Below are 23578 nucleotides of genomic sequence, written 5' to 3'. Positions count from 1 at the left end.
GATGCATGGTTTCTACTCAGCAACTTACATGCTTGGTGGTAACCGGTTTTGACAGAGTAAAACCCATTTCTGTTAGGAAACCAGAATAGTTTATCCGGAGGGAGTCGTCTGCTCAGAGGGATCTTAATAATATTAGCTAAATCATTAGGAGAAAAGCAACTAGCCAGTTTATCAACATCCCACTCACCATTTGAAATAAAAGCATTTACCGTGCAACCGTCAGGTATATTCCTGTATCCAAGCGGCTTCATATACGCAGTAGATGTAATCCAGTTATCCTCCATCACTCTAACATTCTCACCATTGCCAATCCTCCAAGCTAAACCCGAGTCTAGAACACGTTTCCCCTCCAAAATGCTTTGCCAAATGTAACTCGATTGTCGACGGGGGCCAGCTTGGGCAAAGTCAGTAGTTGGATAGTATTTTGCTTTCAGCACCCTTGAACAAAGGGAATTAGGCGATTGAAGCAGTTTCCATGCTTGCTTGGCGAGCATTGCGAGATTGAAAGCCCGGAGGTTGCGAAAACCAAGACCACCCTTCTTCTTTCTCTTGCATATGGAGTTCCAACTAACCCAAGGGATTTTCTTCTTATCTTCTGTCCCACTCCACCAGAATCTAGAAATAATTCCCCGCATCTCATCACAGAAAGAAATTGGAAGAGCGAAACAGCTCATAATATAAGTGGGAATTGACTGCGCTATGGATTTAATAAGAACTTCACGGCCTGCCTTAGAAAGATATTTTTCCTTCCATCCTAGAACTCTCTTATGAAGCCGGTCACGGAGGAAAGCAAAAATAGGTTTCTTGGAACGACCTACCATAGTCGGCATCCCTAGATACTTTTTAAAACAATCCACCATCTTAAAGCCCAACACCTCCTGCACCGCTACTTTGTTTACTTCGGACACCCCAGCGCTAAAGAAGATCTCCGACTTGTCAACATTGATAACCTGACCCGATGCCTTCTCGTAGGCTGCAATAACACCTTTCAGCGCCTGACTCTCCTTGACGGTAGCCTTAATAAACAGCACACTATCGTCAGCAAAAAATAAATGATTAATCCGGGGACCACCTCTACACACTCTGCCGCCGGATATGACTTTGTTACGAACACCTTTCCTCAGCATAGCTGAAAAACCCTCTGAACAAAGGAGAAAGAGATACGGAGAGAGTGGGTCACCTTGACGAAGACCACGCTGTGGGAATAGGTTACCAACCGGAGACCCATTCACAAGGAAAGAGAACGACACAGTTGAAATGCAAGCCATAATAAGTTTAATGAAGTGATTGGGGAACTCCATTTTAACCATAACCTGCTCAATAAAACTCCATTCCACTCTGTCATAAGCTTTGCTCATGTCAAGCTTAAGGGCAACTGTCCCAGCTTTCCCTTGAGACCGCTTTGCCATAGAGTGAAACATCTCAAATGCTATCATAGCATTATCTGTAATCATTCTACCAGGAACGAAGGCGCTTTGAGCTTCATCAATAATGTCAGGGAGGAGACATTTTAGTCTGTTCGCCAATACTTTAGCAATCAACTTATAAATCACATTGCAAAGGCTGATAGGGCGAAAATCTTTCATAGACTCGGGGCCAGCCATCTTAGGAATGAGCGTAATGAACGTATGATTAATCTTACTAGGCATCACACCTGTATTCAAAAAATCAAGAGCACAATCCATAACATCACGACCAATAATATGCCAATAAGAATTATAGAACAAGACAGGCAAACCGTCAGGGCCCGGCGCCTTTAAAGGACCCATTTGTTTCAACGCCGCTTTAATATCATCATCTCGAAAGGGTCTTTGCAGCTCAAGGATTTGTTCTACGGAAAGGACAGAGTCAATACAATCGGTAACCATGTCTTGGTCTGAAGGATCCGAAGTAGTAAAAATATGGCGAAAGTAGTCTTCAACCACGGCATAAATATCATTACCACTCTTCCAGTCACCATTACTATCTCGGATTCGTTGGATTGTATTATTTTTCTTTCGATTAGAAGCTTTATGGTGGAAAAACTTCGTATTTCGGTCGCCTTCTCTGAGCCAATCCGCACGGGATCGTTGTTTCCACATCAACTCTTCTTTCGCCAAAAGCTCATCAAGCTCAGTCGAAATGGAAGCAGCCCGTCTATTATTAGCATCACACCCACTACTGTTCTGCACCACGCTAAGTTCAGCTAACTTCTCTTTCAGCTGTTTAGTAAGATTTCCGAAGTTATTGTGAGCCCAATCCTTCAATCTTGCGCAGCACATGTCAACCCTTGCCATATATTCTGAATTGCTGCGGCCATTATCCCACGCTTGAACCACAACATCATCAAATTGGTCGTGTCTCATCCACATTTGCTCGAAACGAAAAACTCTAGCTGGCTTGCTTCCCATTTGCTTCGGAAGAGTAGTACAAAGGACAATCGGATTGTGATCAGATTTATACCGAGCTAAATGCGTGACTTGCCATCCCGGGTACATCTCTTGCCATTTTTGATTAGCCAAAAACCTGTCAAGCCTAATTTGGACCAGATCTTCATCCTTGCGGCGATTGGTCCAGGTGAAACGGCCCCCAGAGAACCCCAGGTCCTCCACGCAACACTCATCAATCGTATCCTTGAACATATCCATCTCTCGCTGGTCACTACATCGACCCCCCTCCTTTTCTTCAGAAAACAGGTGGAGGTTAAAGTCCCCAAACATCAGAACTTGTTGGTTAGCAGCTCCCCTTAACCGTTTCATTAAATCACAAGTACGAACTTTAAGTTGGTTTTCTGGCCATCCATAAACTGCTACACACTTCCACAAAGCATTGGTGATAACATCCAGAACAGTAAATTCAATGTGATTAAGAGAAGAACTAATGACCTTAACATCAAAGCCATTCTTCCAACCCAATACAAGCCCACCTCTCCTATCATCCAAATCAACAACGACAAAATTAAAGAAATTAAAACTACTTCTAATAGAATTAAACTCGCTATTGTTTAATTTAGTTTCCATTAAAAAAACAATATCTGGGGAATTATTTTTCACAAATAATTTAAGCGCCCGTACCGTCCAAGGATTCCCCAACCCCTGGAGGTTCCAACTAAAGATTTTCATTGCATCCGGCGAGACTGGCTTACAGTCTCCGCCGATATCTCAAAATTTTCAAACTGATTCGTCAACCCATCTCTGACTTTCTTCGAGAAAAGGTTGTCCGAATTCACACCATCCTCTACACCTGCCATACTCTGGGCCCTCTTCGTGATTTTCTTACTATTTCCTTCATCACCTCTAATCACAACAGCCCTAGCTGTTTTATTACGTATCCAAGAGCCCTCCTTACTTTGTTTTTTCCCCTTTTTCATTGAGCCTGAATGCCCAACAGCAGTATCAGTTGTAGTGTCGTTTTTAGATTGTGGCTGCACTTGTTGAATTCTCACCTCAACAAGTCCATCCAATTGTGCCTCCGTACCATCAACCAACTCAGCAATCTCATCTACCTGCCTAACATCCTGCACCTCAGGTTCGTAATGCTGTACCAGATCCTGACCCCTATCTGCATCCATCAGGTTCTCATCAAGATTCAAACCCCTTCTCACATTATATGCTGTATCATTACTAGTTGACATGGAGCCTGACATCGAAGGCCCTTCTCTTCCCTTATTACGGTATGCCCCATAACTCTTACTACCCATTAAGGTACATTTGCGAGGAGTCGCACGCAAACCTGGCCCGTAAGGCCAATCTGAGTCCTCTATCTCCTCCGGCTTAGTCTCACAGTCAGCAACCAGATGGTCTAATAATCCACACCAATAGCAGAAATTTTGAATTCGTTCGTATTTGAACGGAACCCAACAGTTCTCTCCCAGAGGGTTTATGACTTTCGTTCCTCGTATCATGGGTTTCGAAACATCCACCTGGACTCGGACTCTACTGTACCGATAGCATTCACTGTTCTCCCCATCATCTATACCAATCACTCGACCAATTTTTGATCCCACCTTGCTAACTGCAGCCCTACCCCTGCAGTTCAATGGTAAATTATAAACACGAGCCCATACGGAACAGTGGTTGATGATCATGTTATTGGGTTGCATGTTTCCAGACATCGGTTCAAAGAGAATAAGTTGTTTGTCAAAATTCCACGGAGACTCACGCAAAATTCTGTTCCTGTCACTTTTCAACGCAAATTCACATACAAACAGTTCCTCCCCTATGTCTTTCAAAGAAAACCCTCTTGCCAATCTCCACGCACTTGTTAATGCATTCCTGAGATGGTTTAAATTATAGGGTTTACGCGTTAACAATCTCCCTACCAGGCTCAGGTCCGCCTTCTCATTCGCATCATCGTCCACAACATCTTCGAGTGTGATGGAACCCTGCTCCTCTTCTGTTAGCCTCAGTTTTGAACAGGCTTCAACCAACCCTTCCTCCATATTCTCCTTAAAACCTACTACCAAACTAGATAGCAGACAGCACGTACAAAAACGTAGTAAGATCGACAGGCGATAGTCACGCTCCAGAAACGGAGAGGCAAAACCCTAACCCTAGGAAACTAGGATAGAGAGAGCAGCTCCACGAAAGTCTGGAGATTTTTATATTCTTGGTAGTTGAAGGTTATACTATTAACATTATAAAATCTAGTAATTATTTTCATAAAAAAATAAAAAATCCACGTCCCTTTTAATTACCCATTTAGCCAAATATATTTGTTATTTCTCCATGTAAATTTTTAAAATGATTTTAATATCTTTTAAATTTAACCATATCTAATAAATATTTTCTATATTTTAATTTAGAAAGTATTTATTAACTATTAGAAATATATTATATTTTTTTTGTATTTATAAAAAAAGTCTATGTCGATTACACAATAAAAAAGATCAAAATAATTTAAATTTATAATTTTAGACAGAAATTATCTATAATTTCTTTTATTTATAACAATGGACAATTTTTTATTGAAAATACGAATTTAACATTTTGCCATATTACAGAAAATATTTGATGGACGGAAAAGTTAAAATTAATAAACTATAGACTATAGATCATTAAATGGCTATACAGTAAGGTGCGGGGTGTAAATGAACCAAGCCGTTCGCGAGCAGTTCGGTGCTCGACTCGATAAGAGCTCGGTTCATGTTCGTTTGTATTTTAAACGAACCGAGCTCGAACTTGATTTTATGTTCGTTAATATAAACGAGCCGAACATGAACATAGTGGTGTTCGGCTCGTTTATGTTCGCGAACAGCTCGAATAAGAGTTCATGAATAAGCTTGTGAACGAGCTCGATTTAGAGTTCGTAAACAAGTTCGTGAACGAGCTCGTATATAGTTCACGAACAAACTCGTTTAGAAACTCGATTAGGTGTTCGCAAACTAATTCATAGTTAGATTAATTTGTATAATTATGTTTCTAATTTATTCAGCTCATATTCGTGAACGAGTTCAATTAAATTGTTTTTAATTTATTCAGCTCATATTCGTATTTGTTCGTTTATCTGCTAAACGAGCGGGCTCACGAACGAGTTCGTTTAGTACTTATCGAGTTTGTTCACGAGCTTGTTCATGAACGAGCTCGTTTAGTACTTATCGAACTCGTTCGCGAGCTCGTTCCTGAACTTGTTCGTTTAGCGGTTAAACGAACGAACACGAACCGAATATGAACACTATAAAATTTAAACAAACCGAACATGAACACTCTGTTCAAAGCTCGACTGAACATGAATCGAACATCTAAACGAGCCGAACATGAACACTCTAAAGCTCGGCTCGACTCGGTTCATTTACACCCTAGGTGCGAGTTAATTTTCTTCAACAATCTCTTTTTCTCTCCAATAATTTTTTTTTGAAAAAAGTTAAAAACTCCAAATAATGGATGATGCATTAAAGCCGTGCCCATATGGATTTCCCAAATAAAAAAGCACTCCGTCACCGGCGGGCAACTAGCTCCGATAGTTGCCACGTCAGCGCAGAATAGAAAGCGTGAAAAAGTAGCAAAGCAGCAGTAATGTTTATCTTTTTTTGTTAAGTTGTTTATTCTCCCCATAACGTTTGTCTCTATATATACCTCTCTGTCTCTGCATTTTTTTCTCATCTCTCAATCAAAAATCTTCTGCTCCCTCTCTTTCATTCTTGATTCTGTGTTCTTACTTCAAGAAACTCTATCTTCTTCCATACAATAAGCTCATCACACTGGTACTGTTCTTTTCTTTAGATCTTCTGTTTTCTTTATGTTTTGACTATTTCGTGTTCTTGAACTTGTTCGTGTTCTTGAACAGCTCAGTTCTAAGGTGGTCAAGAACTCGTGTTCTTGAACAACTCAGTTCTAAGGCGTTTTCTTGCTATGGAAGTTTAATTAATGGACCACTAATCAAGTTCCTTTTCAAGCAACTTATTAGCTAAAAAGAAAAGAATTTATTCTTTTCTTTTCATAACTGTACATTGTTGGTTTTATATTCTGTTACGAGTTATAATTCAAATGGTATAAACTGGTCAGTTTGTGGGTTCAATTTCTTTCACAAACGCTTCTCCTAAAATTCTGTTTCTTGGTAAAATTCCATTAAAGCTTGAAGAAATTGAAGAGCCCTCATTTTCAGTTTCTTGGTTTAAAAAAGGTTTTTTTGGGCGGCGGAGCATTATCTTCACCGTTTTCTTTGCAGAAATATGTTTTCATTCGAATTAAAAAACATGTTTTTTCTTCGGTTTCCATGTGAAGTGATGACATTTTTTTACTTTTATATATTATCTTGCTTTTATAAATAAAAAATCTTGTTGGCTTTTTTTGATTCTGCTGCTTTTTCTTCTAAACTTTTAGTTTTGTTCTTATTCTTATCACTCGGTGATTACAAGACATTATTGTAATCTGAAAAATTTAAGGAAGTTTTGGCTTATACTATACAGTAGAGTGACGTGATTCTTTCTTACAAAACCTCCCATGATAATCTGTTTTGCCGTTTAAAACAAATTGTCTAGCTGTTTTCTTGTCTCTTTTCCATTGAATTATGGCTGTGATCAAATTTTCTTGGTTTTTTCTGTGTATTGGACCTTGGTTAACATCATTTGCGTAGTTATTGTAGATTTATTCTTTAGATTAGTTGATGCAGATCTTTGGTTGAAATGTTACAGTTAGATTATAGACAGTTTGATGGTGAATTTAGTTATACTAGTTTTGCATTACGTGCGATGCACGTGGCTCGTAACGTAACTTCTCAATGAACATATTAGTAAATTTATTATAATTATATCAATTTTTTATTTATAATTAATAGTAAAAGTAAATATAATATCTTCGGTTATTCAATTTTTTTCCATACTAAATTTTTTTTTTTTTGGTTTTATAATAATCATAATTAAATAAATAATTTAATTTTATTAATAATATCTTTAAAAATATAAGATAGAAATTTAAATAATAATATATTGACCAAATACAATATTTTAATTTTGTAGTTCAATCAAACTAAAAGATAGGTATTCCTACTAATTTGGAGATAATTTAGTTATTTTTTACATACTAAAAATTAAATTGGAGATAATTTAGCTACCTATTGTAATTAGGATTTTAATTACAATAGTGATTAATTAAATAACTAATTGGTTAATGACTATAAAACCTTTATTAGTAGTAAACTGAAAAGGATTATTCAGTAAATTTGCCTGTCCCCCCCCATCCGTGCTTTTATATATAGTATAGATAAAGAGTTAGTAATTCATTAGTACAGTGCTTGATTTGATTATATCATTATTATATGATCTTGGGATCTTACTCTATACCGTGTTCTTATCCGATTCGGTTGTTCCGAATCGGAATGATAATATATTATGTTATAATTTGCTTTCACCTAATTGTATTTTTGGGATGAGATTGAAATTATTTTCATTAGTCATTTATTGTATTTCATTAAGAGGTCTTCTAGATGAAACATTATAATAAATTGACACTGACTAAAGAATTAAAAATTATTCATTCACCCATAGTTTTTTCATGACTATTTCAATTGGTGTGGCTGATCTTCTAGATGAACCTAGTGGTTTTCCCTTTGAGGGTTAGGTCTCGATCATCGGTTTGATATGGTTCCGAGCAATGATCTTGGAGAATAAATTTTTTAGTCCCTACGACTAAAGGTTGAAACCGAAAGGTAGATGAACGGCTAACCATTGATTCATCTTTGTGGTTGTAGCTTATATGAGGTTTGATTAAATGGTTTTATGTTGGCTTAGTACGCCACCAACCGAATTAAATTTCGAATGGAAAAAAGAGAATTAAATTTTAATTATTATGAGTAGGTAGGTGGTTGTAATCTTAAGTAAGACTTATAAGATAATTAGGAAAGAAATTAGTTCATGTAGGTCAATCAGTTAGTTTTCTCTTGTGAATATTCTTTGCAGTTTACTTTATATGGAAGTTTTGATTTTGACCAATTATCTTTATAGAAGATTACTTACAATATAAACTCTTATAATTATAAGCTTAATTTGCCTGCAAGGCATTGTACTGTTCTTAATGTCCTTAAGTATTGCAAATCTCTAGAAGGAACAATTTTAAATTATTTTTGTGATGCTTCTCTGAAACTTTCCAAAATACAGAAATCATTTAATATTAACCAACTTGGCAATTGGAGTATTGTGAATTGTGGTGTTTATTTGTCATTAGCTTCTTTTGACATTGAGTAATTTTACGCATTAGCAAACCATATTTCGATTCAGCTATCGTATATTCGAATAAATTTACTAATGAATCTGATGGTATAAAGAGTTTTGTCTAACATCTCTGTTTTGGCACTTTCAGATCTCCGCAACGAACGAAAGACTCGTCTAAAATGGAGACAATAGCCGTAGAGCACTACATAGAAGACGCTGCGCCTGAACATAACTATAGTAGTGATAATGGTTCGCCGCTACAAAACTGGAAATCAATCCAGGAGATGGCTGTAGATTCTGATGAAGTACCATCAAGTGGATTCGATTGCAATATATGCCTGGACTCTGTCCTTGATCCTGTGGTCACGCTTTGTGGTCACCTTTACTGCTGGCCGTGCATATACAAATGGCTTCATTTCCAGAGCATTTCTACCGAAAAGGAAGATATGCAGCCACAGCAGCAATGTCCCGTATGCAAAGCGGAAGTTTCAGAGGGCACCTTAGTTCCACTCTTCGGCCGAGGTCAAACTGCAAAACCCTCAAAAAGCAAGGCTCCCAATCTAGGTATAATTATTCCAAGAAGACCTCGTGCTCTTGCCTGTGGATTCGACTCACCACGATCACCTTTAGCAACCACCAGTCCGCGCCAAACGCCACAAACAAATACCCGTAGTAATTATTCTCATCAATCTCAATTATACCACTCCGATCCAGGTAGTTACACTTCTTCGCCAATGTTCACTCCGCGAGTTTCAGCAGGAAACATGTTTGATCCGATGATTGGAATGTTCGGAGAAATGATTTACGCAAGGGTGTTTGGTGACTCGATAACCAACATCTATAGCTACCCGAATTCGTATAATCTGGTGGGAAGCACTAGCCCTAGACTTAGAAGGCACGTCTTGGAGGCCGATAAGTCCCTTAGTAGAATCTGTTTTTTTCTTTTCTGCTGCGTATTTTTATGTTTTCTTTCGTTTTAATAAGAATCTCGTATGTATATAAACGAAGTCGAGAGGGAGAGGTATATAGGAAGTGAATCAGCCGGAGATGTTGTAGCTGTTTACAGATCCTGTGCTGGCGGTGTATGTAATTACCGAGTCTTGTTTATGAGTTATTGGCTATTGTTTACTATTCTGATATAAATTTTTGGTTGGCTATTGCATATTATCCTGATAAAAACAGCACTATGAATGATTATGATGCAGCAGGATAAGCTTTAAGTGGTGATACTGATACACCTTCAACGGTGGTGCTGAGGCGGCCGGTCGCTGTCTGAGAGTTGTGTCGAAGTGATGGTCACGTCTGTGTAAGTCAATTAACCAACACAGTCTGATCTTGGTAAGTTTGGTGTGGTATGGTTTTGCCAAGGGAAAGATTAGTCTACTAGAAGAAATGTCAATTCTTTCGCTTTCTATGCCCATACATCCAAATAAATTATATTTTCAAACAAATCTAAGGGTGGATGACCACATTATCAGAACTATAAATGCCTACAAAATTATACATAATGAACAAAAGAAAAAAATTCTGTCATTCCATTTTAGAAGTCTTATAGTACTATTTTTTAGCTAAACCTATTTTGAAGGCGGTCCCTAAATTATACGGTTTTGATTTATCAGATCTCTCAATTTCTATTTGACTTTCTCAGGTTCCTAAATTTTCGTTTTTTTGGTTCATCAGGTCACTCAATTTTTATTTGACTTTCACAAACCCCTAAATTTTTATTTTTAGTTTATTGAGTGACCGAATTTTTTTTTGTCCATTAAATCCTTGAATGGATTTCTGTTCAAGGATCTAATGAATCAAAAAACAAAATTTTAAAATTTTGAGGAACTCTAATAGAAGTTGAGGGACCCGATCAAATATAAAATGAAAATTTAGAATGAGAAAGTCAAATAGAAGGTGAGGGACCTGATGAACCGAAATAGTATAGTTTAGGTACTCCAAAATGGATTTAGACTATTTCTTTTGAATGTCTTATTTTTAAAGTTTCATTTATTTTTTCTAAAAAGATTTTTATATTAAACTTTTTTTTATTCTTCTTTAAATCATCTTAAAAAAATTATATAAAAAATTCCACTATCATTAATTGAAAAAAAAACATAGTAATTAATGTTTTCTTATTGTTTATATAAAATGAAATAAGACTTCTGAAATAGGACCGAGAGAGAATTTTGTTTTTTTAAATAAACCTATTATTGATCTTTAAATTATACGTCTTTTAATTAACTGTTCTCTGAACTAAATTGTGTCCCTTTTTGGTCCCTGAGCTTGTAAAATAAGTATCTTTAAGTCTTTCTTTTAAAAGTGTGCGATTCACGCTCCAAAAATGACGAGTTACTTGAAGAAGCGTTTTTTCTGAGTTCAGGAACCAGAAAAAGACAAAAATTAGTTCAGAGATCAGCTACTCAAAAGACGTATAGTTTAAAAACCTCGTAATGAGTTAAACCTTTTTTTATTAATTTTAATTGAATTCTTAAATTTTATTAATTATCACATGATTTTAAAAAATTAATTTTAATTATTGAATGTTACATATTATCATCCCTTGCTTTTAAATTAATAGACACTATTCAAAAAATATTGTTCCAAATTGTAGGTATTTAAGACTAATTATCATATAAAACATAAATAATTATAATATACTAAAAAGAAAACACAAGACATTAAAAAAGTATAGAGTTTACAACTGCATTAAGTGGTAAATGTGATTTTTTTTATAAATTTAATTTATTAGTAATATTTATATTTGTTCTAAACCGTTATCAATATAAGATAACTAGAGTATTTTTTTTTTTGACCAGAGATAACAAGAGCACTTAATCCATCGAATAACTACAATTGAAATAATGATTTTAAAATGCAAATACAATTAAAAAATTGAATGTATTGCAATAACATTAGTAATAGTAGTTTCTTATGGGTGGGCTAATTAATCGTCAACTGTGCAAAACGAATTGCGGTCATTTTCACTGTCCTTCTGTCAATAAAATATAAGTGTATTAAACGTAAGATTTAGATTAGATTAAAGTAGATTAAAAATATTATTAGAGTAGATTAAAATTAGATGAGACACCTTGTGAAAATTGATGTGGTGATGTAGAGTGGTGGCAGGCCGGAGTTGGTGGCGGCGACTAGGGCGGCTAACGTGGCGGATCATTTCAGAAAGGACACCAAGTTTTTGGCTTGGCTATATATAAAGTCTAGCCAATTTGACTCTTATGTGTTAGACTATGTGAAGAGGCCAAAATAGGTCACAACCACCTCCTTGCTTATTCTTCTAAACAAGGTTCTAAAATGGTTAATACTTATCAACTCTATGCGATAATGGGGCCCATAGGAAAGTTCCAACCGGTATTTTAAAATTGAACTATTAAATTTTATATAAAAAATGAATTTAAAATGAGTAAATTGATCATATTCCCATCATGTTTAAAAAAATCGGATCAGACTAACCTGTTGAAACAGAAATTGGCCAGCTCTCCAGATTTATTTATTCTAAAAAATAGAAATTTAGTTGAATCGGATTGAATCGGTTGATGCAGACTAAACTATCAATTGAATAGGCAATTGTCCCGATTGAATGTTGATTCAATCGATTAGACTCTAATTCATGTCAAAAAAATTATTTTATAAGTTTAATTTATTCAAGTAGTTGAACTAACAACTGTTGGCCTCACTAGTTTAGCCACCGATTTGGTTTTTTAAATTATAGTTCTAATTATTAATTAAGGAATACAATTGTTTTTATAATTCAATTAGTTCGATAGTCTACAATTTTTATAATTTTTTTCAATTCTCAAAAAGTTTGATTATCAATTGAACTGACTTGATCTTTAATTCTCAATCGAACCAACCAGTTTATTTCTTTAAACTATAATTTAACTCTCACATTAATTAAACATCTGCCTTGGTAAACTAATCTTGCGCTAATTTATCATAGTTTATTAAATTTATGAAGACTAGGAATTTTGATTTTCATGATCATTAGTATAGTTTATTAAATTTATGAAGATTGGGAATTTTGATTTCCATCAAAAGTTGATTACCTACTTATTTCTACCATCTTAAACCAAAATGAATGATCATGCTTTGAATTCATACACCTATAAGATTTAAGTATTGGAGATAAATATTTTAAAAAATATGACGATGAGATGAGATTATGAAATTTCATAAGTTAAACCAAAGCTTATCCTTTAAGAGTGGAAGATTTGATGAATCTAACTCATAAGGATTAGTATATTTTGCATTCAATTCCCATAAAGAATGTAGATTGGGTAGCCTTTCTTTTTCAATCTCTATCTCCACCTCACCTTGCACTTTGATATCATCCTTCTCAATTAATGTTCTATTCACCATACTTACTCAAATCTTAATCAACAAAATTAGTAGTAGTATTTATTTTGCAATTTGTTTCAATTAGAGTTATCATCTACCATGAGTGAAATTTGATTGAAAATTACATTAATTTTGTACAATTGGCCTAAGGTATATTTTTTAGGAGAAAAAGTTTCACTTATCGTTATCTATATTTTTTTCCTCTTCAAACGTATTTAAATTTCAAATTATAATTGAAATATGCTTGAATTAAAATTTTTTTAACAATAAATTAACTTTTGTTAATAAATCTTTATTTTCATCGAAATGGACCAATGCAAAAGTCACATAGATATTTACATGATATTTTTTTTTTATTAATATCACTAAGCGGTATTTTTATAACTTACACATACTTGAATTATAAATTAAAGTTTAAACCATGCTCGATGAAATATTTTCTTTTAGGATTTTATTTTCTTGGTATAAGATTGTGCATGTACACATTTCGTAACATTATTATCAGGAAACTGATGATTTATAGATGGTTGGTGTAAGAATGTTTAATCAAGTCATAGTAGATTAATTTGATACACAACTACAGCTTACCAAATTTGAATAGATATGCCTAATTAAGTGGATTTGGACAAAATGTATATAATTTTGCTTGTAACACTGAAATTTCCCATGCCAGACAAAGGACAATTCCACACAAAAACTGAGAATGAAACTTAATCAAATTCTTGTTCCTTAATTTCTCATCTACACCATTCATGGGACAATTCACAAAATAAATGAAATTTGACAAAATCATCAGTCTGCGGTGAAGGAAAGTAGACAAAAAAATTGCTCTAATGTTTGTTCAAATTCACTGCTATCCCTCCGTCAAATAACTATGTTAGCTGACAAAAAATAATCCAATCGTAACAGATAAAGTGAATTCAAATTTATCGAGGACTAACTAGAATCTATACGAGAGGAGGGGTGAGCACAAATTCGATATAATTGAATTAACTGATAAATTTTGTTGATTCGGTTAAAGATTTTCGTTCAATTCAGTTAGTTCAGTCGGTTTGATTTGGTTAATTTTTTTTGAAAATCTGATTAACCAAATAAAGCGAATATAACAGAATCCCGACTACCAAAAACACAAGTCTCTCCATGAAGTCGAAAGACCATATATGAGGGCTGACGCCTGCCGAATGCTTTCTATATATTTTATTGATTTAACCGAATTAACCAACTAATTTATTCAATTGGCTTAATATTTTTAAACTTTTAGGCATTTCAATTAATTCAGCCAGCTCGGTTAAAAAATAAAGCAATTCAGTTCGGTTTTGGTTAAATCGGTCAGTTTTTAACAGAATAGACCATTTGCTCACCCCTAAATATTACACTAAAGAGAAATAGTCAGTGCAATTGGAAGAAGAAAAACAAACCTCGAATTCAACTTACTTAATGTTTATGTTAGGAGCTTCACTTGTCTGCCAACTCCAAGGTTGTAGGTGGTTCTTCAACAAAATTCTGATCAGTGTCTTCCTCTTGATCTGCAAGGTTTTTATTGTCAACATAATAACTATATATCTTATCATAAGCACCTGCTGAAAATTGACAATGCTCCTTAGCCAACTTCAATAACTCTTCTGCACTCTTCACATCTCCCTGCCGTTTCAAATACCAAATGCAGGACGATAAAGTCGGAAGGCTCGGCTTCCATCCTAATTTACTTGCCGAAATTGCTTTCCTCATCGTTTCTACTGCTTTCTCCATCTGATCTCTTTCGTTATATCCGACTGCCAGATAATTCCATGAAGCACCATCAGGCTTATTGCCGCTCTCTATTATCTTGTTTATGAAACTCTCAGCCTTATCAAAGGCGCCTTTTTTGGAATACGCATTAATCATCAAATTCGGAATGCGAATGTCGAAAAGTACCTTTCCGGAATTCCACTCCTCCCAGATCTTCTCGGCACCATCTATATCATCCAACTTCACCAATGAACTAATCATATGTAAATAACTCGAGTTCAAGAACCTGCCGATGTTCTTCAACTTATTCCAAATACGATAGACATCAGCTTTATTTCGAGCAGCAGTATGTAAAGTAATGAGAACTTCATACGCAAACCTTCTGTTGCTACCATTAACTAATTGCTCCGATCTCTTCAACATCGTTAAAGCTTTGTCGATTAGGCCTGCTTTAAGATAACCATTTGCAGCAACAACATAAGCATGGAAGTCCATGGTGATTTCAGGATCCACTTCCATCTTCATAAGAAGTTTCTCCATTTCGTCAATGTCAGAAGAGATTACATAAGCGTTTAACCGTATGTTATACGAGTACATGTCACAACTTACACCATTTTCTTGCATCTCTTTCATTAGAGGATCTAGTTTCTCGTACTTGCCTATCCGTGAATAAAGACTTAACATTACATTGTAAGAAAGCGAAGTCTTTAAAAATCGCAATTCCTTCATCTTCTGAAAAATAGCCTCTGCTTTTTCCAAATTTTTGGAGTGTGCGTAGCAATTTAATAGAGAACCATAAACCTGAAGGGTTCTTGAAGTATCAGGAATGCTGTCAAAATATTCCTCAGCTTTCTCCACGCCATGAACTTTTGAAATCAAATCAATCCGAATCGCAACATCACCAGGTGATAGTTGATAGCTCCCTTGATCAGTCATCCATTCAGATATCTGATTTTGGAACAAGACATGTTTCAGCTTAGATGCAACCAACAGATAAACACCCCATACTATTGAAGGAACATGAACATCGGAGAAACAAAATTGTATCACCAATGCACAACTTACAATCATTAATAAAACATTTCCACTTTAAAAAATGAAAAAAAATAGCATTTATTCGCGATACTATATTAACAATCTATGTAGCACGAACACGACATGCCACTTGAACACGGACATGGCAAAACAATGTTATTTTAAGGTTTTCTAAGTTTCCCATGATGAGGTGTCCATCAACAATTGCTAAACTTTGACAAACAAACTCCACTAAATCCCATTTCTTAACTAAAATCCTTTTTCTCTAGTGCAGTCTGCTCAATACTAGATGTTCTACAAATTGATTGCACATCATTTCAATACCATGAACACTAAAGAATACCAAAATTTCCATATATTTGATTTCATTAAATTAAATAGTCTAAACTAGAGTTAAGATAGAAAAAGCACAAAACTTTTCACTAGAATTAAAATCTCCAATCAAACCCAAGAACTCAATTTTAATACAAATCAAAACTAGAACATGAATACAGCAAATGGGAAACTTTAGAAATTAAAAAAATGAGAGAGACCTGAAGGGCATGGCCATAGCGGCGATACTTGCGAAGCTGTTTGATAAATTTTTGAAGCTCAGTTTGCTTAATAGCTTTGCCTTCTTCAAGCCATTTCTCGATAACTGGAATTACTGAGATGGATGGTTGTCCCGTCCTCGATATCCGGCTGTAAAGAGTGTCTAGCGGCGGTAAAGAGGAGCTCGAAAATAATTGAGACGTTAAAATTCGATACCCACTTCGCCATTGGTGGTGATTTGATCGCCAAAGCAGCAGCTTCATTAAATTAAAAGATGACAGCTTTATATTTGTTTTGTTTTAGCAGTGAGCGGGTATTTGAATGAGTTGAACACCGTGAGAACGAGAAAGATCAAAGGGTTGAAGAAGGGTTTACGGGAAATATATTTTTAATGCATTTTTTTTTTTTTTTTGGAGAAACCAAAAAAAGAGCTCTATTACTGATTGCAACAGAGAATACAACAGAGGAAAAAACTCCAAAAATAACCAGCAGACTGACAGACCAGCTGCGAAAAAACAAGGGAACAGGCTCCCTATAAGAAAACAGACAACAATAGGTAAAAGTTAATGCATTTTAAAAATAGGTAAAAATAGGTAAAAGTTAATCAACCAAACTCGATTATTTATTAAAATGCATTAACTTTTACCTATTTTTAATGCATTTTAAAAATAGGTAAAAGGTACAAAAAAAAAATCCTATAGTTTTTACAAATGTACAGGCTCTTAAATTATTTTTTAAAACAATTAAGCCATTTTTATTTTAAAAACAGAACAAATGACCTCTTTTGTCCAGCACCATTAGAAACACCCGTTAATTGCTGATATATGTCTCTTATAATCATATAGAAAAAAAGTTCGAAAATAATCTTAATGTCTAAAATATTTACGAAAAACTTAACGAGTTAAGTGTCCAAAAAATAGATTAAAAAGGTTTAAATGCTTTTTTTTTTTGAAAAAGTAGAGAAGATTTTTATATAATTTGAAAATATCAAAGGCTTAAATGGTCCAAAAAACAAATTTGTGTGTACTTTTAAAATAATTAAAAAATATTGTTGTAATTTAATAAAATCAATCATTTTTTAATTTCTGTAAAATTGTACCTTTTTTCTATCTATATGAGATAAAGAGAGCACTAAATTTTATCAATCCCTTAAGTTTTCCATTTGAAGACACATAAAATTATTGGCAATAATTGACTAACAGAAGTGTAAACCAGTTATGCTACTAGCGATCAAGAAATTTAAATCAAGTTCGAGTTACCTGAATTTAATCTCAACCAAACTCGATTATTTATTAAAAAGACTCAAATTTAAACGACCTTTTTATATATTTAAAATAATTATTTATTTTTCGTTATATTGACTATTTATGTCTCTAAATACATGTATATATAAAATTAGATCGATGTCCAAGCTTTGAGCGGATAAAATTTGTTAGTTATATAATGGCCTAATCACTCAAAAACCCCTCACCTTTAAACTTGTTTTCAATTCCACCCCGACGTTGAAAATTTGTCAATTTTACCCACTTTTAAATTTTCCGTTTTCAATTGTACCCCAATATTTTAATTTTTGTTAATTTTTTTACTTAAATGATGAAATCATTCAATTAATTAAGTCTAAACATGAAATTAAATTCTTTTTTATTCAAAAAAGTACAAATAAGTCCTTTATTTTTAAAAACTAACTAAAAACCATAATCAAATTAGCACTAATTTAAATTTTTAATTAATTTAAATAAATTTTAAAAATATACAATTAATATATGTGAGACATGGAGAATGTTTTAAACAAATTTCCAAACGCAAAAGACGTTAATTTAATTTTTCAGGGTACAATTGAAACACAAAAATGCAAAATAGGATAAAATTGACAAATTTTCAACGTCAGGGTATGATTGAAAAAGGGCTAAAAGGTCGGGGTTTTTTAAGACATTAGGCCTTATATAATTCATTGCCAAGAAATGGCCTCCAAATAATGCATTTTGCTAAAGAAATCTAAGGAGTGACTCCCTTGTACATGTCCAAACATAAGAAAAACTGCAAGAAACAGATGCAACAAGAAATAAGTTAGAAGCTGAGTCAATTCCAACACAAGAATCAAGAGCACAACTAAAATGGTTAATCAAATTCCTGACAGTGTGAAGAAAATATGGGAACAATGAAATATAAGAGGAGCTATAATGTTCAGTTTGTTGTAGTAGAGAATCACAAACTTAAATTATCTAATGCAACAAATAACATGCACGGGAGTTGTTAATCCGAAATCTGTAGCAAGCCTAACAAAAAACGACAAATAAAGTACAGCATGGCAAACATACATTCCAATATTCAATTCGAAAGCGACAATCAATGTTCCGGGGGGTGCATTTCTTAATAAGTATACTTTAAAATCAACTTGTTTATTTATGTTCTCCATGCGAAATATCCCTTATGAAAGATTTAAGGTTGGTATGCGATGATCCACCATCTGCAATTGCAGCTTGACAAGCCTCTTGAAGCTCTTTAGCCTTCTTTCGCATTTGTTTGACCTCATCACTTTCCGGTTCCATAAAACTCTTCACAAGTTTCGCGACATCTTCTCGTGTTATCAAACGTTCAAGATCAACCCCCTGCTTTACTCTCCACCCGATATTCCAGTCATCCACAATTTTCTTACTATTTGGAGTTTGATCCCAAGCTATGGGAGAAGTAAGCATTGGAATGCCAGAAAACACAGCTTCCATAGCAGAATTCCAGCCGCAATGTGTCCAAAAACCGCCAATAGAAGGATGACTTAATACTCTCAATTGATCACACCAAGGAACTATCAATCCTGTATTAACATGAACATCTTTAAAGAGAGTTGTGGCGCCACGAGACACCCAGAGGAACCGAACACCACTACTACACACTCCACATATAATCTCTTCCATTTGGGCACTGGACATTGAAAGGAAGCTTCCCATTGAAACATATAACACCGACTCTTTGGGTTGGGAATTAAGCCATTTAAGGTAGTCAGGGACATCATTCTGATCACTGGTAGTCAAACACGAGTTATCTTGCAATTCAAGATAAGGTATGCTAGGGCCTACAGAGTAGACAGGAAAGGGAAACTTCGACTTTAACGCATCAACGACTCCAGCTTCAAGCTCGTATGCAGAAGTGAATAAAAGGTACTGAGCTTTGGGCACCATTGAAGCATCTTCCAGGGCTCGGTGAAGTGTTTTTCGGCCACTTCCATGAAAAAATGCTGGAAGATCTCGTAGGCGCGTTGGAGGAACTCCTGGGATGTAGTCCACAACTTCTTCTCCTCGTTCTGTTGCACAAGAAGAAATGTAAATGAAGAAAAATTCACACTAAAAGATTGAGTTTCTAGCAAAATAAAAGTCGGGTCAAGTACCTGACAATTGTACAGGAAAATGGCCATTTTGCGAGAGAAGATCAAAATGGAGAAAAACAGAAAAAACAGTAGCAGACATAGTCCAAAAAGAAGCAACAGGAATGCTCCTATGATTCCCAACTCGAACCACCCAATTCAAACAAGTATCGGCCACAATAACATCGACACCCGGATGAAGCTCATCAAGAACTTTCTCAAAGGGAACTTCCAAATTTGTAGCAACAGCTTCCAAGAAACCAGGAAAATCCTTAGCACGAACGAGTTCTGATGGTATGACATTCGGGATAGTTCGGAAATGGACGTTGGGCGGCTTTTCGTACGAGCTAAGTAAGTTATGCCACTCTTGAGTGACTACAAAAGTGAAGAAAATGTCTGGTTGTATGGATAGCATTTGTTTGCAGAGATTAAGCATTGGGTTAATATGACCTCTACCTGGAAATGGCATTGCTACTACATGGCAGCTACTGGTTATGGCACTTGGCTTCCGATTGGTTTCCTCCATTGATTAGTTGCTGAACAGACCAACCTGCAGCTTGGCTTTTAGATCATAAAACATGCTCCGAACAGTTGGAAATATGTCTGAATTCTAGTTATTAAATAAAACATAGTAATGTTTTACTTTTTTTTTATTGGGTCGGTTTGATAGAAAAGTTGTGGCCTAATGCCAAGTATATGTAATCAATTATGACATATCAAACGCAGACATATTTGAAAAAACTAAGGCACTATGGTTTTGGTTTTGATATGTTAGAATAGACTTGACAATTTTTTAAGCAACATTAACATGGCAACTAATATTCTCTGTAAACATTTCAGGCTTGCAAAGTCAAGTATGGCGGCTCAGGTGATAAAATATGTGTACATTAGACTGTCATGTGAGCAAGATGAGCCAGCCGACAGTAATAATTAATTAGCCACTGATCATGATCTTTATATTCGGGATAATCATATAACGCAACAGTTGTGTCATGTCATTCATGCGGCAAAAAAATTTCCACCTCGTGATCTTTTTATTTTTTTAATTAAGTTTGAGTTGAGTTCCTATGTCATTCGAATTTGAGCTCATATTAAAAGTTTAAGCGCGTTCAAACTCGAACTTGAGTTTGTATAATACATTCGAACTCCAGTTTGGTGTAATTCGGTATCCTTTGATAATTTTCAATTATTAACTTAGATTTTATAATTTAAACTTCTTACTACATTTCATCACTAAACGATTAGACTAATGATATGAAAATCAAAAAGGTCATAGTAATGGCATCAAAAACTCTCTTACAGTGGTCTAGGCAGTTGTTCTAGGTTATATATATACATTCTTGTTACCTTCAAGGATCTTTGTAGTTTCTTCATCAGCATCAATACCATCCAACTTCATCTGATCAACAACTTTACTAACTGGTCTTCCAGCAGCAGAATATGTCCTAAATAATGTATGATACATATCCCTATTTAAAAGATCCATTGTTCTTAATGACTTCATAATTTCCTCCATTTCTTCGACATCTCCTCGCTTTTCTAAGTACTCAAAACATGCCGTCAACGTGGTAGGATTTGGCGACCAACCTCTTCGCGGGGCCGATAGTGCCCTTTTCAACATATTAACTGCCTTGGACAGTTTACTTTGTGAAACATATCCCATTGCCAATACATTCCAGGTACTGGCATAAGGTGTTCTTCCATTTGCAGCTTTTTTCACAGCTGCTTCAGCCTTGTCAAGAAGTCCGTTCTTGCAATACGCAACGATAAGCCGATTTAGAACATGAAAATCGTATTTCGTGCATTGAGCCTCCCATTCTTCAAAGATCTTTTCAGCACCCTCGATATCGTCCAGCTTTGAGAGAGCGGTAATCATGTCTCCGACTCGTGTCTCCTTTGCATTAACCGATGATGGTTTATATCTGTACCAAATTCGGTAAAGCTCGTCTTTTTTACCAGCCGCTGCATAAAGAGAGATAAGAAACTTAAATGCCAATGTGTTCTCTCCTGTTTTGGGCATTATCTTCTCCACTTTCTGTAACATTGTCAAAGCTTTCTCCGTCAACCCGACTTTCAGATAGCCACTTGCAGCAGTTGAATATAAGCTCCAGCACTGATCAAGCTGGGAGTCTTTTTCTAATTTATTTAAGATTTTCTCAATTCCAGAAATATTCGCTGCAGCAACATAAGCGGCCATCAGGTTGTTTATTGTGTACTGATCTTGAGGGATCCCGTTTCTTTCCATTTCCTCGATCAATAAGTTAATTTTCTCAAGGTTTTCGTTTTGTCGGTAAAGGTTGATCATCATGTTGTAAGCAAAAGATGAAGTTGCCATTCCTTTCTCTTTCATTTCCTGCATAATTGCTTCCGCTTTCTGAACAGAGTTTTCTCGCACATAGCTGGCAAGAAGGGCCCCATATACATGATGAGTTTTTTGCTTGTCGGAGAGTTGCTCGAAGGATTTTTCTACACTATGTAATCCATAAACTCTATGGATTAACTTTAACCTAACTGCAGCTTCACCCGCTGATAATCTGAAATGTCGACGATCAGTCATCCAATGCAAGATCTGAATAAAAAGAGAGGATAAGTCAGAAAATGGCAACAGTATTATATAAACAAGAAGGAAAACTAACCGCTGCAAAAAAAAGATTCAAGCTGCCAATTCTAATTAACCTCAGACTAGAACTAAGTATTTAATGGTTGGTATACACAAACATCCATCTATTCATGATATGCTCCATAACTAAGTCAAAGCTTGAATTTTTATTGCTTAAACTGTAAGTACACCATGATCACCGACTAAATATCACGATCACTTCATTCAATTAACATTTCCCGTTCAAAAATGCATCAAAAACTTGGCATTTCGGACATGAAATTATATATTTAACATAGAAAATTTTAAAATAACACTGCTTTGACCGTGCCCAAATTTCCCGTTTTCCCGTATGCTACATAGATCACCAGCATATAGACCATTAGCAAGTGGAACAGACGTTTTTTTGGCATTGGGCTAACATTGCCATGTGAATGAAACCCCGGGAAGACTAGACCAGCAACCCACGGCCGGAGCCTTCCACTTCATACGGGCTTAGATAGCATAGCACGAACACTTCATTCAATCAATATTTTCCGTTCCGAAAACGTGTCGTAAACTTAGCATTTCCGACGAAACTTCAATGTTAACATAGGAAACTTTTAAAATAAAACAGTTTGGCCATGTCCGTGTCCAAGTGTCCCGTTTCTTCATATCCATTCTCCGTGCTACCTAGATACAGGCTATAACAATATTTGGAACAGTTTAATGTCACTCAATACAATACCGAACCACAAATAATCATTCTAATGCTGAACTACATAAAAATTAGCATTTAACTACCACAACATCTGAAAAAAATGCAAAAAGTCACATGTTTTATCAAACAAAATTGCAATTCGTGAACTTTATCAACGACTGCTATTAAACTTTTTACAAAAATTAACAATTGAAAATAAAAATTCTAACCTGTAAAGCATGATTGAAGCGTCTCTGATCATTCATGAGGTAAACAAGAGATATAAGTAAAGGTTTCTGAAGAGTGTTTCCTTCGCTGACCCATTGATCAAGAATCGGAAAAATTGAGGCCGTTGGATCTCTTACCATCGCAATCCTATCGTGCAATGAAGATTGGGTTTTCTGGGTTTTAGTGGAGAAGAAGAAGATTGAAGCTAAATTTGGCAGCTTTGAAGTAAAATAAAAGTGTGAGATTAAGTTTGATCTGGAAATCATTCCCATTTTTGTGAATTATTATTTTTATGATCATACTGAATAAATAAGAGGGTTTAACTCTGGGTTTATATAATTTTAAATTTTATCAACTATTGTCTGATTTGAATAATTGTATTTTATTTTATTATAATTAGGAAAAATGCTTGTGGGAGGAATTGAACCCGACTGCCCAGGAAAAAGAGATTAA

The 23578-nt window shown here is 35.1% G+C and overlaps 4 protein-coding genes across 6 annotated transcripts; 1 reads left to right on the top strand and 3 right to left on the bottom strand.

Moving 5' to 3' along the window:
* Positions 1 to 6036: 6036 nt before the first annotated feature.
* Positions 6037 to 9788, top strand: LOC126656767 (E3 ubiquitin-protein ligase RMA1H1-like). Of its 2 annotated transcripts, none has more exons than XM_050351382.2 (2): positions 6037 to 6181; positions 8775 to 9788. In XM_050351382.2, exon 2 carries the CDS (start codon positions 8806 to 8808, stop codon positions 9604 to 9606), a length of 801 nt encoding a protein of 266 aa, XP_050207339.1. In that variant the 5' UTR covers positions 6037 to 6181; positions 8775 to 8805; the 3' UTR covers positions 9607 to 9788. The 2 variants fall into 2 exon arrangements, with proteins under 2 accessions (XP_050207339.1, XP_050207340.1); XM_050351383.2 differs by lacking the exon at positions 6037 to 6181 and adding an exon at positions 7678 to 8124.
* A 3889-nt stretch (positions 9789 to 13677) lies between these two features.
* LOC126656763 (pentatricopeptide repeat-containing protein At2g20710, mitochondrial-like) lies at positions 13678 to 16674 on the bottom strand. The gene is made up of 2 exons (XM_050351375.2): positions 16264 to 16674; positions 13678 to 15643 (listed from the first exon to the last, which is right to left on the bottom strand). Exons 1-2 carry the CDS (start codon positions 16522 to 16524, stop codon positions 14423 to 14425), a joined length of 1482 nt encoding a protein of 493 aa, XP_050207332.1. The 5' UTR covers positions 16525 to 16674; the 3' UTR covers positions 13678 to 14422.
* Positions 16675 to 18555: 1881 nt separating this feature from the next.
* On the bottom strand, positions 18556 to 21086 carry LOC126656764 (UDP-glycosyltransferase 87A1-like). Of its 2 annotated transcripts, none has more exons than XM_050351376.2 (3): positions 20967 to 21086; positions 19644 to 20169; positions 18556 to 19559 (listed from the first exon to the last, which is right to left on the bottom strand). In XM_050351376.2, exons 2-3 carry the CDS (start codon positions 20143 to 20145, stop codon positions 18661 to 18663), a joined length of 1401 nt encoding a protein of 466 aa, XP_050207333.1. In that variant the 5' UTR covers positions 20146 to 20169; positions 20967 to 21086; the 3' UTR covers positions 18556 to 18660. The 2 variants fall into 2 exon arrangements, with proteins under 2 accessions (XP_050207333.1, XP_050207334.1); XM_050351377.2 differs by lacking the exon at positions 20967 to 21086 and having other exon boundaries at positions 19644 to 19994; positions 20076 to 20588.
* Positions 20873 to 23486, bottom strand: LOC126656762 (pentatricopeptide repeat-containing protein At2g20710, mitochondrial-like). The gene is made up of 2 exons (XM_050351374.2): positions 23128 to 23486; positions 20873 to 22188 (listed from the first exon to the last, which is right to left on the bottom strand). The coding sequence occupies exons 1-2, from the start codon at positions 23395 to 23397 to the stop codon at positions 20944 to 20946; spliced, it is 1515 nt and encodes a 504-aa protein (XP_050207331.1). The 5' UTR covers positions 23398 to 23486; the 3' UTR covers positions 20873 to 20943.
* Between the last annotated feature and the right edge of the window lie 92 nt (positions 23487 to 23578).

Source organism: Mercurialis annua, linkage group LG7, assembly GCF_937616625.2.
Source record: "Mercurialis annua linkage group LG7, ddMerAnnu1.2, whole genome shotgun sequence".
In the NCBI taxonomy this organism is placed as follows: domain Eukaryota; kingdom Viridiplantae; phylum Streptophyta; class Magnoliopsida; order Malpighiales; family Euphorbiaceae; genus Mercurialis; species Mercurialis annua.
This window is presented reverse-complemented; position numbering and strand designations above follow the sequence as displayed.

Bases quoted from the DNA above. Each gene is read 5' to 3' on its own strand.
- LOC126656763 (XM_050351375.2), bottom strand. From the start codon at position 16,524: ATGAAGCTGCTGCTTTGGCGATCAAATCACCACCAATGGCGAAGTGGG. The intron at 15,644-16,263 runs GTCTCTCTCATT...TTCCAAAATCAG, and splicing joins GCTATGGCCATGCCCTTCAG to ATATCTGAATGGATGACTGA.
- LOC126656764 (XM_050351376.2), bottom strand. From the start codon at position 20,145: ATGGAGGAAACCAATCGGAAGCCAAGTGCCATAACCAGTAGCTGCCAT. The intron at 19,560-19,643 runs GTACTTGACCCG...CTTGTGCAACAG, and splicing joins TTTTCCTGTACAATTGTCAG to AACGAGGAGAAGAAGTTGTG.
- LOC126656767 (XM_050351382.2), top strand. From the start codon at position 8,806: ATGGAGACAATAGCCGTAGAGCACTACATAGAAGACGCTGCGCCTGAA.
- LOC126656762 (XM_050351374.2), bottom strand. From the start codon at position 23,397: ATGGGAATGATTTCCAGATCAAACTTAATCTCACACTTTTATTTTACT. The intron at 22,189-23,127 runs GTTAGAATTTTT...CTTTTTATTCAG, and splicing joins GCTTCAATCATGCTTTACAG to ATCTTGCATTGGATGACTGA.